General features: G+C 43.9%; 1 protein-coding gene across 1 annotated transcript in view; it reads left to right on the top strand.

Moving 5' to 3' along the window:
- Positions 1-11,288: 11,288 nt before the first annotated feature.
- Positions 11,289-16,542, top strand: part of LOC115165972 (kelch domain-containing protein 8B-like) — a 97,684-nt gene continuing 92,430 nt past the window's right edge. The window contains exon 1 of the mRNA XM_029719536.1: positions 11,289-12,612. Coding sequence (XP_029575396.1) covers positions 12,222-12,612 — 391 coding nt within the window. The 5' untranslated portion in view covers positions 11,289-12,221. The remainder of the gene's footprint in view (positions 12,613-16,542) is intronic.

The following is a 16,542-nucleotide window of genomic DNA, read 5'->3' as shown; positions in this document are numbered from 1 at the left end:
TCTTCTCAACAACTGAACCGCTCTCCTTGAAGTTCTTGATGATCTGATAAATGGTTGATTTAGGTGCAATCTTACTGGCAGCAATATCCTTGCCTGTGAAGCCCTTTTTGTGCAAAGCAATGATGACGGCACGTGTTTCCTTGCAGGTAACCATGGTTGACAGAGGAAGAACAATGATTCCAAGCACCACCCTCCTTTTGAAGCTTCCAGTCTGTTATTCGAACTCAATCAGCATGACAGAGTGATCTCCAGCCTTGTCCTTGTCAACACTCACACCTGTGTTAACGAGAGAATCAGGCAGGGCTGAAATGCAGTGGAAATGTTTTTTGGGGATTCAGTTCATTTGCATGGCAAAGAGGGACTTTGCAATTAATTGCAATTCATCTGATCACTCTTCATAACATTCTGGAGTATATGCAAATTGCCGTCATACAAACTGAGGCAGCAGACTTTGTGAAAATTAATATTTGTGTCATTCTCAAAACTTTTTGCCACGACTGTATATACTGTATTCTAGTCATGGTTCATCCTAAATAACTACTGCTATGCACACCTTTTCTATTCATATATTGTCCATACTGTCTATACACACCATTATATGTATATACAGTATATTTATATTTCAGACTATGACATTGCTCATTCGGATATTTCTTAATTTCCAATTTTTTCATTTATTTTTTGGATTATGTTTGTATTGTTGGTATTACTGCACTGTTGGAGCTAGAAACATAAGCATTTAGCTGCACCTTCAATAACATCTGCAAATCTGTGTACGCAACCAATAAACATTGATTTGATTTTAAACTGTGTATTTTACAAATACATTTTATTTGATTTAAAGCCGCTAAAAGAAGGTTTGAAGGGGCCTGTTGCAGATGGTAATTTCTGCCTTCTTAATTACTACACATTGCTCGGGTTTAGATGAACATACACACACACACACACACACACACACACACACACTTATCTCAGTTGGTTTATCAGTTCAATCTGTTGGGGAAATGTGTAATTGCCCTGCTGCAGATGGTGTAAGGTGTATTGATACCCTGTAAAGAGGAGGGGACTGAATTCTCCCATAGCATATTTTACCTCTTAAATGAGGTTTGTCAGGGCATATGCTCAACCCAGCATGACTATTAATGTTATTAGAAAACTGCTTGCTTCATCACTTTATTTTGCTCTTTATCCTCCCTCCCCTCAGGAACTCACGGAACTTCAATAATTAAGAGGCATACAGTGTTCCTGTGCTGCTCTTAGACAGCTTGTTGGTAGTCCCATTGGGAGCCTAGGGTTCTATTAGAAAGTGCCCCGAGAGTGAGTGAGAAGGTGAGGGGGTACATGCTCGCCTGGGTAGTAAAAGTAGGACGTTAGTGAAGTGTTTGGTAAACAGCCCCAGCCCACTACACTATGGAGACAGAAGATGATTCATGCATCTATTTTGTTGACTCCCATTGCTTTTCCTATTCCATCATTACTGTATCTCTCTGTTGGTTTCAGCTGTTTCTATACCTTGTCTCATTCCTCCCTCTATCTCTCTCCTTTTATTCGTCCACCTCTCTCCTCTCCCCCCTCTCCCCCCTCTCCCCTCTCTCTCTCTCCCTTCCTTTCTCACTCCCCTTCCTCCCTGTATCTATTTAAAGAGGACATGAGATCTAGGATATCAAGGTTCAGAAGTAGATGATCTGAATGGAATACATCTGAGGTCCCTAGACACCCAGTCATGTCAAAAAGCTGCAGCCGAGAGAGAAAGTGCCAGTGCTGTTCTGCTTGCTCTCTGTGGAGAGATTTTGATCAGTGGAAGGGAAGGTGTTTTGTCTCTGCAAGTGCCCTGTTGGCCACAGATTTAGCTGTGGTGGTATCATAGACATGACAGCTCCTATTTCCTCTCTCTCTCCCTGTCTCTCTGGCTGATACGTACGCAGTTTGCAGTTAAGTCTCAGTCCTGCACTCTATGCCATGACAACAAAAATGACAAAGACAGCAAAATGCAAGTGATAGGGGATCGATGAGACTTGTTATAAAGTCAGTAGGTAAATCTACATCTGATTAGGTGGAAGAAGGAGAGGGGTTAACTTTCCAGCTTGTAGTCTATATCATGGTTGTATTAATGAAAACGGCCAAACCTGCTGACAGTTTATATTTGCTGGGGCACATGTTACATTTTCTCTCTTAGCCTCTTTTAGTGAGATTCATCTCTTGGCTGTCTCAGTGGAAATACCTCTTGTTATCCTGGGTTATCCTGGGTTGGATCAGGACCCCTGCAGCTGTACATACAGGACTGAAAGGAGGGCGCTTTTAGAATGACCATCACTCTCTCAGCTAAGTTTGATCCCTAACACCTAACAGCATTGCTTGCTGTTTGGGATTTTAGACTGGGTTTCTGTATACACTTAGTGACATCTGCTGATGTAAAAATGGCTTAATAAATGTGATTGATTGACTTCAGTGAAATACTGTTATATTCTGGGATATACTGTAAATTGCTGAACAGAGTTCAAACGTTACTTTACTACTGATGAGATTAAGATCATGGGGATGGTGGATGAACCCTCGTAGGTGTTATTCTGGCTCATGGGTATTTGTCAGCCGGTATGTGAGCCTATAGGGTCATGAGTCTGTTGTGTGGCTGCTGTGGTGCGAGTTATACCAGGGCCTTCAGTTCTGATTATCCAAGGCCGGATTGGGCTGTCTTCATGGTGTTGGCCAGTGGAGCGTCTGATTGGACAGTTGACCTAAGGGGCACCAGTGGCCATTTTTCCTGCTATTTCATCAGAGTAGCAGCTGAGTCCAGTATTTTTTTATTTTATTTCACCTTTATTTAACCAGGTAGGCTAGTTGAGAACAAGTTCTCATTTGCAACTGCGACCCGGCCAAGATAAAGCATAGAATTTCGACACATACAACAACACAGAGTTGCACATGGAATAAACAAAACATACAGTCGATAATAGAGTAGAACAAAACAAAACAAAAAGTCTATATACAGTGAGTGCAAATGAGGTAAGTTAAGGCAATAAATAGGCCATGGTGGCGAAGTAATTACAATATAGCAATTAAACACTGGAATGGTAGATGTGCAGAAGATGAATGTGCAAGTAGAGATACTGGGGTGCAAAGGAGCAAGATAAATAAATAAATAAATACAGTATGGGGATGAGGTAAGTAGATAGATGGGCTATGTACAGGTGCAGTGATCTGTGAGCTGCTCTGACAGCTGGTGCTTAAAGCTAGTGAGGGAGATATGAGTCTCCAGCTTCAGAGATTTTTGCAGTTCGTTCCAGTCATTGGCTGCAGAGAACTGGAAGGAAAGACGACCAAAGGAGGAATTGGCTTTGGGGGTGACCAGTGAGATATACCTGCTGGAGTGCGTGCTATGAGTGGGTGCTGCTATGGTGACCAGTGAGCTGAGATGAGGCGGGGCTTTACCTAGCAGAGACTTGTAGATAACCTGTAGCCAGTGGGTTTGGCAACGAGTATGAAGCGAGGGCCAACCAACGAGAGCGTACAGGTTGCAATGGTGGGTAGTGTATGCGGCTTTGGTGACAAAACGTATGGCACTGTGATAGACTGCATCCAGTTTGTTGAGTAGGGTGTTGGAGGCTATTTTATAGATGACATCACTGAAGTCGAGGATCGGTAGGATGGTCAGTTTTACAAGGGTATGTTTGGCAGCATGAGTGAAGGATGCTTTGTTGCGATATAGGAAGCTGATTCTAGATTTAATTTTGGATTGGAGATGCTTAATGTGAGTCTGGAAGGAGAGTTTACAGTCTAACCAGACACCCAGGTATTTGTAGTTGTCCACGTATTTTAAGTCCAGAGTAGTGATGCTGGACGGGCAAGCAGGTGCGGGCAGTGATCAATTGAATAGCATGCATTTAGTTTTACTTGCGTTTAAGAGCAGTTGGAGGCCACGGAAGGAGAGTTGTATGCCATTGAAGCTTGTCTGGAGGTTAGTTAACACAGTGTCCAAAGAGGGGCCAGAAGTATACAGAATGGTGTCGTCTGTGTAGAGGTGGATCAGAGAATAACCAGCAGCTAGAGCAACATCATTGATGTATACAGAGAAGAGAGTCGGCCCGAGAATTGAACCCTGTGGCACACCCATAGAGACTGCCAGAGGTGCGGACAACAGGCCCTCCGATTTGACACACTGAACTCTATCAGAGAAGTAGTTGGTAAACCAGGCGAGGCAATCATTTGAGAAGCCAAGGCTGTCGAGTCTGCCAATAAGAATGTGGTGAGTGACAGAGTCGAAAGACTTGGCCAGGTCGATGAATACGGCTGCACAGTAATGTCTCTTATCGATGGTGGTTATGATGTCATTTAGGACCTTGAGCGTGGGTGAGGTGCACCCATGACCAGCTCTGAAACCAGATTGCATTGTGGAGAAGGTACGGTGGGATTCGAAATGGTCGGTAATCTGTTTGTTGACTTGGCTTTCGAAGACCTTAGAAAGACAGGGTAGGATAGATATAGGTCTGTAGCAGTTTGGGTCTAGTGTCTCCCCCTTTGAAGAGGGAGATGACCGCGGCAGCTTTCCAATCTTTGTGAATCTCAGACAATACGAAAGAGAGGTTGAACAGGCTAGTAATAGGGGTTGCGACAATTTCGGCAGATCATTTTAGAAAGAGAGGGTCCAGATTGTCTAGCCCGGCTGATTTGTATGGGTCAGATTTTGCAGCTCTTTCAGAACATCAGCTATCTGGATTTGGGTGAAGGAGAAATGGTGGGGGCTTTGGCAGGTTGCTGTGGAGGGTGCCGGGCAGTTGACCGGGGTAGGGGTAGCCAGGTGGAAAGCATGGCCAGCCGTAGAGAAATGCATATTGAAATTCTCAATTATAGTGGATTTATCGGTGGTAACAGTGTTTCCTAGCCTCAGAGCAGTGGGCAGCTGGGAGGAGGTGCTCTTATTCTCCATGGACTTTACAGTGTCCCAAAACTTTTTTGAGTTAGTACTACAGGATGCAAATTTCTGTTTGAAAAAGCTAGCCTTAGCTTTTCTAACTGCCTGTGTATATTTGTTCCTAACTTCCCTGAAAAGTTGCATATCACGGGGGCTATTCGATGCTAATGCAGAACGCCACAGGATGTTTTTGTGCTGGTCAAGGGCAGACAGGTCTGGAGTGAACCAAGGACTATATCTATTCCTAGTTCTACATTTTTTGAGTGGGGCATGCTTATTTAAGATGATGAGGAAGGCACTTTTAAAGAATAGCCAGGCATCATCTACTGACGGGATGAGGTCAATGTCATTCCAGGATACCCCGGCCAGGTCGATTAGAAAGGTCTGCTCGCAGAAGTGTTTTAGGGAGCGTTTGACAGTGATGAGGGGTGGTCGTTTGGTCGCAGACCCATTACGGATGAGGCAGTGAGCGCTGAGATCTTGATTGAAAACAGCAGAGGTGTATTTGGAGGGCGAGTTAGTTAGGATGACATCTATGAGGGTGCCCGTGTTTATGGATTCGGGGTTGTACCTGGTAGGTTCATTGATAATTTGTGTGAGATTGAGGGCATCAAGCTTAGATTGTAGGATGGCCGGGGTGTTAAGCATGTCCCAGTTTAGGTCACTTAGTAGCACGAGCTCAGAAGATAGATGGGGGGCAATCAATTCACATATGGTATCGAGGGCACAGCTGGGGGCAGAGGGAGGTCTATAGCAAGCGGCAACAGTGAGAGACTTGTTTCTGGAAAGGTGAATTTTTAGAAGTAGAAGCTTGAATTGTTTGGGTACAGACTTGGATAGTAATACAGAACTCTGCAGGCTATCTTTGCAGTAGATTGCAACACCGCCCCCTTTTGCAGTTCTATCTTGGCGGAAAATGTTATAGTTAACGATGGAGATTTCAGGGTTTTTGTTGTTTTTTTCTTAGCCAGGATTCAGACACGGCTAAGACATCCGGGTTGGCAGAGTGTGCTAAAGCAGTGAGTAAAACAAACTTAGGGAGTAGGCTTCTAATGTTAACATGCATGAAACCAAGGCTTTTGCGGTTACAGAAGTCAACAAATGAGAACACCTGGGGAGTGGGAGTGGAGCTAGGTACTGCAGGACCTCTATTAAACTCCACATCACCAGAGGAACAGAGGAGAAGTAGGATAAGGGTACGGCTAAAGTCTATACGAATGGCCGTCTAGCACGCTCAGAACAGCGAGTAAAAGGAGCAGGTTTCTGGGCACGATAGCATAGATTCAAGGCATAGTGTACAGACAAAGGTAAGGTAGGATGTGAGTACATTGGAGGTAAACCTAGGCATTGAGTAATGATGAGAGCGATATAGTCTCTAGAGAGGTTTAAACCAGGTGATGTCATCGCATATGTAGGAGGTGGAGCAACATGGTCGGTTAAGGCATATTGAGCAGGGCTAGAGGCTCTACAGTGAAATAAGACAGTAATTACTAACCAGGACAGTAATGGACGAGGCATATTGATATTAGAGAGAGGCATGCGTAGCCAAGTGAACATATGGGTTCAGACAGTTAGCAGGCCGATGCTAACAGTTAGTAGGCCGGGGCTAAACAAGCTAGCAGTTAGCAGACCCGGGCTGGGAAGCTAGCAGTTAGCAGACCGGGTTAGCAAGCAAGCAGTTGGCAGACAGTTCTTCTCACCTCTTCCTTGGTTCTGATTAGGTGGAATACAGCTACGACCGGAAGTTACTTTTTCGTAGCAGGTTAGGATAATTCTTTTGGCAGTTTAGGAGAATTAGGTTCAGGTTAAGAAAAAGGTTAGAGTTAGCTAAAATGCTCTCCTAACTTGCTACGAAAAGTCACTTCTGGCCATAGCTGTAATTCCTATAGTCACAACCCTGTCCCGCTCTCTATCTCAAATTCAAATGCAAATTCACCATTCATCATATCACTCTCTTTCTCTCTCTCTTTCTCTCTCTCTTTCTCTCTCTCTCTCTCTCACTATCTTTTTCTCTCACGTTCTCTCACTTTGTATTTAGCTCTCACATTCTTCCTCCCCCTGTACTCATTCCGTCTGTCTCTCTCGATATATACCTCCTCCATTCCTCTTTCTCTCTATCTCTCTTTCTCTTGTTCACAATATAAATTAGCGTGTGTATGCATGTGTGTGTGTACTGTCAGACTGTAAATGATTTTTCACACGCTACTTTAATCTCAATTGAAATTCTCCATCCTCTTTGTGTGTCTCTGCTGGTTCCTCCATTTGTTAATCACTCTTTTCTTTGGGGAAGGGGCAGCCTGATCTTTCTGAAGACGCTTTGATTAGTTCTACGATGTGCTGGAACTGCCCAGACAGCTGACAGACATTAGCCCTCCATGGGCATCTCCATTTAGCCAAATCGACCAGAGTGGTTGTGATTGTCTCATCAGCATGTTAGTTGCCAAGCCCAGAGAACCAGAAGGCTCTTGGACATGCTGTAATACCAACTGTTAAAGGGTTTCTGACAATGTAGATAGACATTTTGTTATTTTTAGAGATAACATCACATTTTTTGTCATTTCAGGGTTGATATTAAGTGTTTTTTTGCTGGCAACATGAATATTTCCTTTGATTGCAATATTTGGACCTCCTGTGAAACTGAAGAGCTACCAAGCTTGTAGGCATGCATACTCAAAGAGGATTTGAAGATCCCTTTTGAAGAAAGTTATTTACCGTCTCTCCGCAATCATTTGCACTGATCAGTGGAAAATAATTTAACCCCAAATGACTTAAATATGCAACACATTTCAGTGTTCTACTACCATTCCATAATGAACTTAACCCTCATGCCCATGCATATATTCATGCATATCTCTGTCAATGTGTGTGTAATTTTCAATTTACTGCATGTTGGCTATCATTACTATTGAGGTTTTATCTGTATATGCGATATTCTGAGCTTGCTATTGCCTGTGGCTTGTTCTCTTGATAATGTTTTTTTAAGCTCTTCTTACTCTCAGATCCTCTCTGTGCTCAGTCCCTCTGGGACACGGGGGAGGGGGGGGCTTGTGTAAGATGACTGTCAGCAGGGACTGGAGAGGGGTGTTTGTTGCAGAGGGACAGAGGAGAACCTTGATGAGGTGGCTGTAAAAATGTTTAACGGTTTTGAGTTTTAGTCTTGAAAGGTGCCAGCTGTAGTAATTATGCAATTGTCTTTGGGTGCATTTTCTGAAGAGAAGACAGAAAAGCCCTCACAAAACCTACCCAGGAACCATAGCCGAGGGAAGTAGTTTGCCCAAGCTGCAGATGGCTATATCGGTCCGCTAATACAGGACAATTAAAAGCCCAGTGCTCAACTTTTTAGTTGTAAAAACTGAATGCCTTCAACTGAAAAGTGTCTTCCGCATTTAACCCAACCCCTCTGAATCAGAGAGGTGCGGGGGTCTGCCTTAATCGACATCCACATCTTCGGCGCCTGGGGAACAGTGGGTTAAGGGGGCACACCTCGGGGCAGAATGACAGATTTTTACCTTGTCAGCTCGGGGATTCGATCCAGCAACCTTTCGGTTACTGGCCCAATGCTCGAACCACTAGGCTACCTGCCGCCCCTTTTGACTGGTACTGTATATACAAAAGTTAGGACATACCTACTCATTCAAGGGTTTTTCTTTATTTTTGACTATTTTCTACATTGTAGAATAATAGTGAAGACATCAAAACAATGAAATAACACAAATGGAATGATGTAGTAACCAAATAAGTGAAACACATCATCCTCCTGAGGCTGCTTAGTAAGACCTGTACTCCTGCTGTAGCCTACAAGAGGTTTCAAGGGTTGAGGCAACATGAAGAATAGCACATTATTATAGCCTATTCTGCTGACCAGATTCTGACTCATAATAGTAATAATAAGAGATTCATAATACTGCTTCATTTAGTGATCCCCTGATTAACAAGTCACACTGCAATTCAGATTCACATCAATTATTTAATCATTAGTTCAACATTTAACTCAAGTCAAATTTACATATTGATAATATTAATCAGAACCAAGAATAATATGCATATTTGTTTCACAATCCTGGCTATTGACTATTGTCTTTTGTGTGAATACCTAAGCTCCCTTCTAAATACGAGTAGAGTACTCCTGGCAAAACCGTACTAGTGGTAAAATATCAACTGCACGCGTGACTGAATGAGTTTGATGTGATGCACAGGAGGGGCTCAGGGGTATGCTGGGCCCGCCGTATGGGTTGCCTCACAGCTTATTACTGTGGCATTGACATCATATGCAGCTGAGCAGCCCTGCTGGGGTCTGATAGGGTTTAAGGGGCTGGAAGTGGGACTTCTCTGGGTCTGAAGTCTGCCTCTGTCTCTAGCTCTCTCTCTCCCTGTCTTTTTCTCTCCCTGTCTCTGTCTCTCTTTCCCTCTCTCCCTGTTTCAGAGGGTCTCTATCCGCTGTCTGTCTGCTCAAAGAGAGAGGGGGAGTTCACAGCCGGCGCAAGGAGGAAGGGAAAGAAAGGGATGAAAAGAGAGAGGGAAAAGGGCGTCCGAAGATAACAAAAGGAGTATAGTCCTGAAAGGGTGAATTTGAATTTGGACATTTTGGCATTTGCACATCCAAACCAATGTACCATACTCCACACGCCACAATCTTTGGGATTCTTAAGGCAATAGCTGGCATTTTAAAGATACTGTTTACATTCCATTTCTTCGGCATTCATATGCAGTACATATTCTTTTTGAAGAGTAAAATGAACATCGGTGGACTGACATATAAATAGATGTTAAGTGAGCCAGGCAGATATAAAAGGCATAATGGTAGTGTTGTTGTCATGGTACTGATCTCAGTATCAGTGGCCTTGACTGAGCCTGCAGAGTCAAGTGCTTTGAATTCACCTATTGAGAGGAAAACACATCAAAGACAATCTATCTAGTAGGTCACACACACAGCAGCTCAAAACGTTTGTGAAAAAAACCCCACAGTGATATCCAGGACCCACTCCACCGGGAAATATAGTGGCACCTGAACATTATTGCAATAAATATGTACCAACGAACGAAGTCAAAACTATTTCCCGTTACTATTGTGTTTTGATGTCTTTTTCAATCTGTGAGGGGAAATCATAAAAGTGAATCTGACTGTTGTCGTCAAGGGAGTTTATTCCACTGTGGTTCGTTCCGTTGGGATTTGTTTAGCTTGATTTAATTACATGACAGGTAGTCCCACCTGAGGAGGCACTCAATTACTGGTGCTGTCTTTCTCTCTCATTCTATCTCTCTCCCTCTTTTTATCTCTCCACGGTTTACCAACGAGTTAATTGATTGTTTTTCTCCTGTTCTGTCTTGTTTCATTTACCCTCCTGCAGGAGTAAGAGCTTAGGTAAGCTCCTCCAGGACCTTTTCTGCCACAACACAACTCCCCGCTTCTCCTCCAATCACCCCTGGACTACACCTACCACTAAGGTAGAGCTTCAGGAGACTACCAGGAGAGTCAGATTCCTGCCCCTGGAATACCAACAAGTGTGCATCCTTTTACACCTTTCATCCTTAATTTCAAATCCACCTATTCTGATTACGAGGGGGGGGGGGGAAATGTTTGCCAGCCTCTCTGGCCTCTTGGAATCGATCCTGTGGGAACTGTTCTAGTTTTGAGCCTGCATTGCTTCAGCTGACTCGGACCATCTGGTGGGTTTCTATTGAACACTTTCAGGAACTAACACATAGGTCTAGTACTCTGCTGCAGGGATACCTAACAACAAGCCCGATCAGAAGAGGTAGAGAGGAGAGGCCCATCTGGAGTGTGCCCACTGGGCACAGATGTCAATTCAATGTCTTTTCCACGTTGGTTCAACCTAATTTCATTGGAATGACGTGGAAGCAACGTTGATTCAACCAGTGGGTGCCCAGTGGGTGGTGTGTTAGAGCTAGTGGAAGATACACCTGTGGACTTATAGGAGGCTCTGCAGAAGAAGACCTGATCCTTCCTGAACTGTAACACAACTCTGGGTGGAGAAAACCCTTCCTGCACTCAGCCAGCGTCACACCACCGGGCCTCTAACGATTGCTCTACATCTCCCCATATCTGTCTATCTCTGTCTGTTTTCTCTCTATCGTTCTTTTTCACCTGTCTACTTTACTTCGCCCTCTCAATTTCTCTCCTCCTCCCCATTCATTCTCTTTTTCTCCTTTTCCACAACACCCATTCCTGTCACATGCTCTCTCTGTTCTCATAATTAACGATGCTTGTGTACCAATTAGACTTTCAGTCGGTGCGACCCGAACCCTGAGAGCCCCCAGTGGAAGCAGGGACCTTTGGAGTGCCGCTGGTGTGTGGATCGAGCTGTTCTAGACCCCCCCCCCCCCCCCCCCCCCCCCCCAGTACCCCCTGTCATTGGCCCTGGCTGTAAATGTCACGGCGCCGGCTGACCACGGCTGAATCGTCCACAGGGTCACAGGGCTGGCTCTTTTATTTTCCACAGGCCAGGGATCTCTACGGGAGCCTCACTGTGTCTCAGGGGACCAAACGTTACTCCTCAGCCCCAGTTGGGCCCTGACAGCTGCCTTCTGGAATTTAGTGGTTTGGTCTAATTAGAAATATTCTGTCTGACCTCCAGAGCTTATTCCTATTATACTCGGATGGAGTTTTCATTTAAAGACTTTGTTCGGTTTTGGCTATTACCCTCTTCACCAGATTCAAATAACAGCTGAAGCCCAGGATAATTGCCTTTGGCTGAGAATGTGAATGCAGGTTCCTACCAAGTCATTGCAGTGGATTATCATGAATTCTCATTACCGTGAAGGTCACACCCTGTAGGTTTTTCCCCGTTGTTGTTTGATCCAGCTCCATCTCCCACTGGATGTTAACATTTCACAGGGATTGTGCATAAAGCTAGGCACACCATTTGCATGTGTTCGCTATAGGAAGCCTTCAAAAAAACCTTGTTTTAGCGTATTCCTCTCTAGAGAGCAGCGCACAGCTGCACAACAATCAACTGCGGTGATTTTTTTACCAAAATAAAAGCCCTTGAATGGAGTAATAGGATAAATAAAGGGCAGATGGCAACCCTGCTTTAAAACATCAACAAATGAATGAATAAAACATTCGGTGGTAAAGGCATTTGGCAGAGTGCTGAAGTAGCCTCTCTCTCTCCCCCCCTCTCTCTTTCTCTGTCACGTTCCCTCTCTCACTTGAGACAGGGGATCAGGTAGCAGAGCAGAAAGACCGGAGGTTGAGCCGCAGGGCCCCTGCTTCTCTGTTTGTTGTGTTTTTGTTTGCCCCACACCCGCCCATGCATGTAATGACCCATCACCTTCGTCAGCCTCAGGAGAGATGCCTATACTCGAGATGGCAGTGAGCCTAGTCAAGTCCCTGTACTGGGAGGTGTTCCCCCCCATGTCCACGTGCAGGGTCTACTGCACCCCTGTGTTCCATGACGGCCTGCTCTATGTGCTCGGGGGCTGCAGTGAGACAGGCCTGCCTCTAGACACTGCCGAGGTGCTGGACATAGAGAGCCAGACATGGACCCAGCTACCTCCACTCCCTACAGCCCGGGCAGGGGCGTCAGCGGTGGCCCTGGGGGGTCAGGTGATGGTAATGGGGGGCATGGATGGCCAGCAAAGCCCCCTGTCCTCCGTGGAGGTCTACAACCCTGACGAGGGCAAGTGGGAGAGGAAGGCCAGCCTAGGACAACCCTCCATGGGCATCACCTCATTAGAGAAAGGTAAGAGTCCACCTCATACTGGACTACTGCTGCAACAGGATAATATAATGTTGAGCTCCAACCCTCTCACTCTGCTGTTTAATAATTTAACTTTGAATCATCCACAGCCCTGCCAAGTTCTCTCAGGAGCAGATTCTCTTTAGTTCTAATTAACTAGTGTCACTAAGACCTTTAAGACTGTTATGCATAGTGAGGAGCTTTAGTTGTTGTCTCGAGCTGTGGTTTAGAAGAATACTTCCTCCTGATTAAGTAAACATATTGGATATGAAACCATTTCCCCTTTCCCTGTCATCTGAGAGTTGTCTCAGGTTATGTACAGCACCAGTCCAAATTTTGGACACACCTACTCATTCAAGGGTTTTTCTTTATTTTTACTGTTTTCTACATTGTAGAATAATAGTGAAAACATCAAAACTATGAAATAACACATGGAGTCATGAAGTAGCCAAAAAAGTGATAAACAAATCAAAATAGCCACCCTTTGCCTTGATGACAGCTTAGCACATTCTTGGCATTCTCTCAACCAGCTTCATGAGGCAGTCACCTGGAATGCATTTCGATTAACAGGTGTGCCTTGTTAAAATATATTTTTTGGTTACTACATGATTCCATACGTGTTATTTCATAGTTTTGATGTCTTCACTATTATTCTACAATGTAGAAAATAGTAAAAATAAAGAAAAACCCTGTAATGAGTAGGTGTGTCCAAACTTTTGACTGATAATGTAAATGTAAAATACTGTATGTTTATGCTGTTTGAAGAGCTGCTGGAGAGAGGAGATATATGGATGTTTAGCTTTAAGTGCTCCTCTGCAGTTTCCTGTTGCTCTCAGTTCACATTACTACTTACCAGACGGCTGCATCACTATGACCTTTCAAGGTCATAATATAGAGTCATAGTGAAGATAGGAAACAGCACAGGCAGACAAGTGACTTTGTTCAGCATAGGTGAAGTGTTGTTTCCATTGTGTTTTCTGTAGGCAGTTTCAGTTTGTTTATACACAGCTGTCTGAATGTGAACATGCTTCTACTTTAGGCTTCTGGTTTTCACAAGTATCCCTGGGTACAAGAGAGAGTGGAACTTTGTTAAAACACTCTGTGTACTATGAGTGGGAGCAATTATGGTTTTAAACTCTGTGAATAATCACTGGTAAAGCTTATGGAATTATACTTCTGTTACCTTTTCAGGCCTTTGTGACTGACTTCCCCCTCTTGTTTGTTTTGGTTTTAATTATTCATCACAAGTGTTTGATAGGGGTGTCACACAGCTGGCTGAGAGATGGCCTCATTCTGGAATATGTCAATTAGTCTCTGTGTGTTGGAGTGTGATGTTGACATGGGGTGTGATGTGAGAGGATGCCAATGATTTATCAGTTGAGACAGTAGACAGAGAGCGTACCTGACTCCTGCTCTGTCCCAAAGCATGTCCAATATCAGCCTTGACCTACAGCTACCTTATCTTCATCCACAGACATTGCATGCTGTCATGTTTAATTGGCTGTCTGGCATGACACAACATCTTGGTTACAGGTGCAAGCTAAAACATCCCGGTTTACAAATAATTCATTGTAGAGTTTTCCGTTTTAGTATGCCTGCTGGCGTCTAATGCTGTTTTCACAAATCAGGCAAAAAGTATCTTTGAGACAGGATATGGCTAAATTGATGATCATTGTATTCTGTAAAGTGTTGAGTGTAAAGGTGAACTATGCGGAGCAGTAGCTCTGTTTCAACAGTACTCTATTTAATTTGCTATGTCTCAGTAGTGCTCCTACTGTGCCAGTGAGGTCTGTCAGTGAGGTAGTGATGGCTTCCTGTGCTGTGTGGACTGGCAGCTGTATGCTGTGTGTGGTAAGATAAGCCAGAGGGGTATGCTACAAAGCAGGATTAGCCAGCTAACTCGTCTAAATATTTGTGATGATATTTTGTAGAAAGATAAACTTGAAATGGGCATGGTCTAATTAATTTAACAAACGAACGACATATTTAAGTTTAGCTATGATTTTAACCATAAAATCAATAGTTATTTCTGGTTGCTTATCAAAGTTAGTTGGCTAACTCATTGATTTTGCTTTGTAGTGTACCCCTCTGGTCTCTGACTTGTACTCTAAACTTCCCAACCTATCAGCTTCTCCACTGATACTTCCTGATGGCTCTCTGACAGCTGAGTGACAGTTGGCTCTGAGGCTAGCCCCTCAGCCCCTCAGCACAGCACATCATGCAGAATAGACAGCTGTATTCTCACCCACCTCTTCCCCATCCCTCACTCCTCTTATCAAACTCTGTTTTTCTCTCTTTAACCATTTTCCTTCTCACTCCTTGACTCACACTCTTGGTTGTGCAGTCAACTGATCAAGCGAGCATTGCTGTTGCTTAGCAACAAGTGTGTGTGTGTGTGTGTTTGTATTTAGATGTGTGACAGCGAGAGTGTGTGTGTGTTGGGGCGAAGAGCAACCCAGAGAGCACAACAGCATTGTTTTTAACTGTGGTGACACAACCCAGAGAGCACAACAGCATCGTTTTTAACCGTGGTGACACAACCCAGAGAGCACAACAGCATCGTTTTTAACCGTGGTGACACAACCCAGAGAGCACAACAGCATCGTTTTTAACCGTGGTGACACAACCCAGAGAGCACAACAGCATCGTTTTTAACCGTGGTTGTGTGACCATGCCAACGTTTGATTCACTCTTCTCTTCTGTTGCTGTTTCTGTCGGTTTTGTTTAATGGCATGCATGGCTGGGGTTAGGCCCTGCCTTTTCCTCTCCACCTCTGAACTGGGCCTCCTCTCCACCTCTGAACTGAATCCGTCTTCTCCTGTTTTTTCCTCCTGTTCAACCAGCTCCGTTACCACGGCCACCCATGTCTTGCCCATGGAGGTTTAAGCCTAGAGAGAGAGTATGCTTTTAATTTCACATTTAGCAGGAACAAGCCGGGTAAATTTCACTTTTTACTTAATATGTGCTTCATATCTAAGATTATTCCAAATTGTGGCTGTAGTCTTTTGATGGGCTGTCAGGCCTTCCCTATTGGCTGGCCTGCTACTTGCCTGATTAAAAAGCAGTTCCACTGTGTTGTCATCTCCTTAGGTTTTATTACAACCATGTCTCAGAACTTCCTCTGCCAATTACTTCCAAGAGCTTGGCTCGCTTAAATAGTCTTTTATGTCCTCGTTTGGTCGCACCAAGCTTCAGGTCTTGCTAGAGAATAATGTATTATGCAAAATCATTTCAGAGCAAGCAGGGTCTCTGAAACACTTTGTATGATATGCTAATAGCCCGTTTTTTGGGTTGATCTGAACACATTGAACGTTTTCATGGCTTGTTTGTATCTATGTTCTGCAGCTACAGTGTCACTATTATGTGAACAACAACAACAACATCCAAACACAAAGAAGTGAGACAGGAAATGGTAGGATTTCTCTTGTAAGAAGAAATAGACAGAGATTACAGCGCTATTAGCTACCCTCCTGTCTCAATCAAATAGCAAACCCAACAGGACATGAACCCACTGTGGCACTGTCCCCTGGGACACTCAACAATACAAGAGAGATTGTAATTAATTAACATTTTGAAGGTCTTTATATCTTTCAGTCTGAAAACACTGTTTTATACTTACGTTTTTAATAAGCACAGCAGGACTTTTAAGGCATACCTAATATGCATGCACATAGTCATATGTGTATACGCACACTAAAAATGTACGCACACACAAACACACACTTAGTTTTCGTGAAATTTCAGGACTTTTTGTGGTGTAAAAATGTTTGACCATTAAAAATCCTATTTTCCCAAACCCTTACCCTAATACTAACCCTAACCTTAACCTAAACTTAACCCCAAAAACCCTAAACCTAACCTTAAACGTAAACCTAACCTTAACCCTAAATCTAAGCCTTAAAAATTTGAACAAATTCAGGACCTGAAAAAAGT

The sequence above is a fragment of the Salmo trutta genome, chromosome 28 (assembly GCF_901001165.1).
Source record: "Salmo trutta chromosome 28, fSalTru1.1, whole genome shotgun sequence".
NCBI classification, from domain to species: Eukaryota; Metazoa; Chordata; class Actinopteri; order Salmoniformes; family Salmonidae; genus Salmo; species Salmo trutta.
The sequence above is the reverse complement of the archived record's forward strand: the minus strand, read 5'-3'. Positions and strand labels throughout refer to the sequence as shown.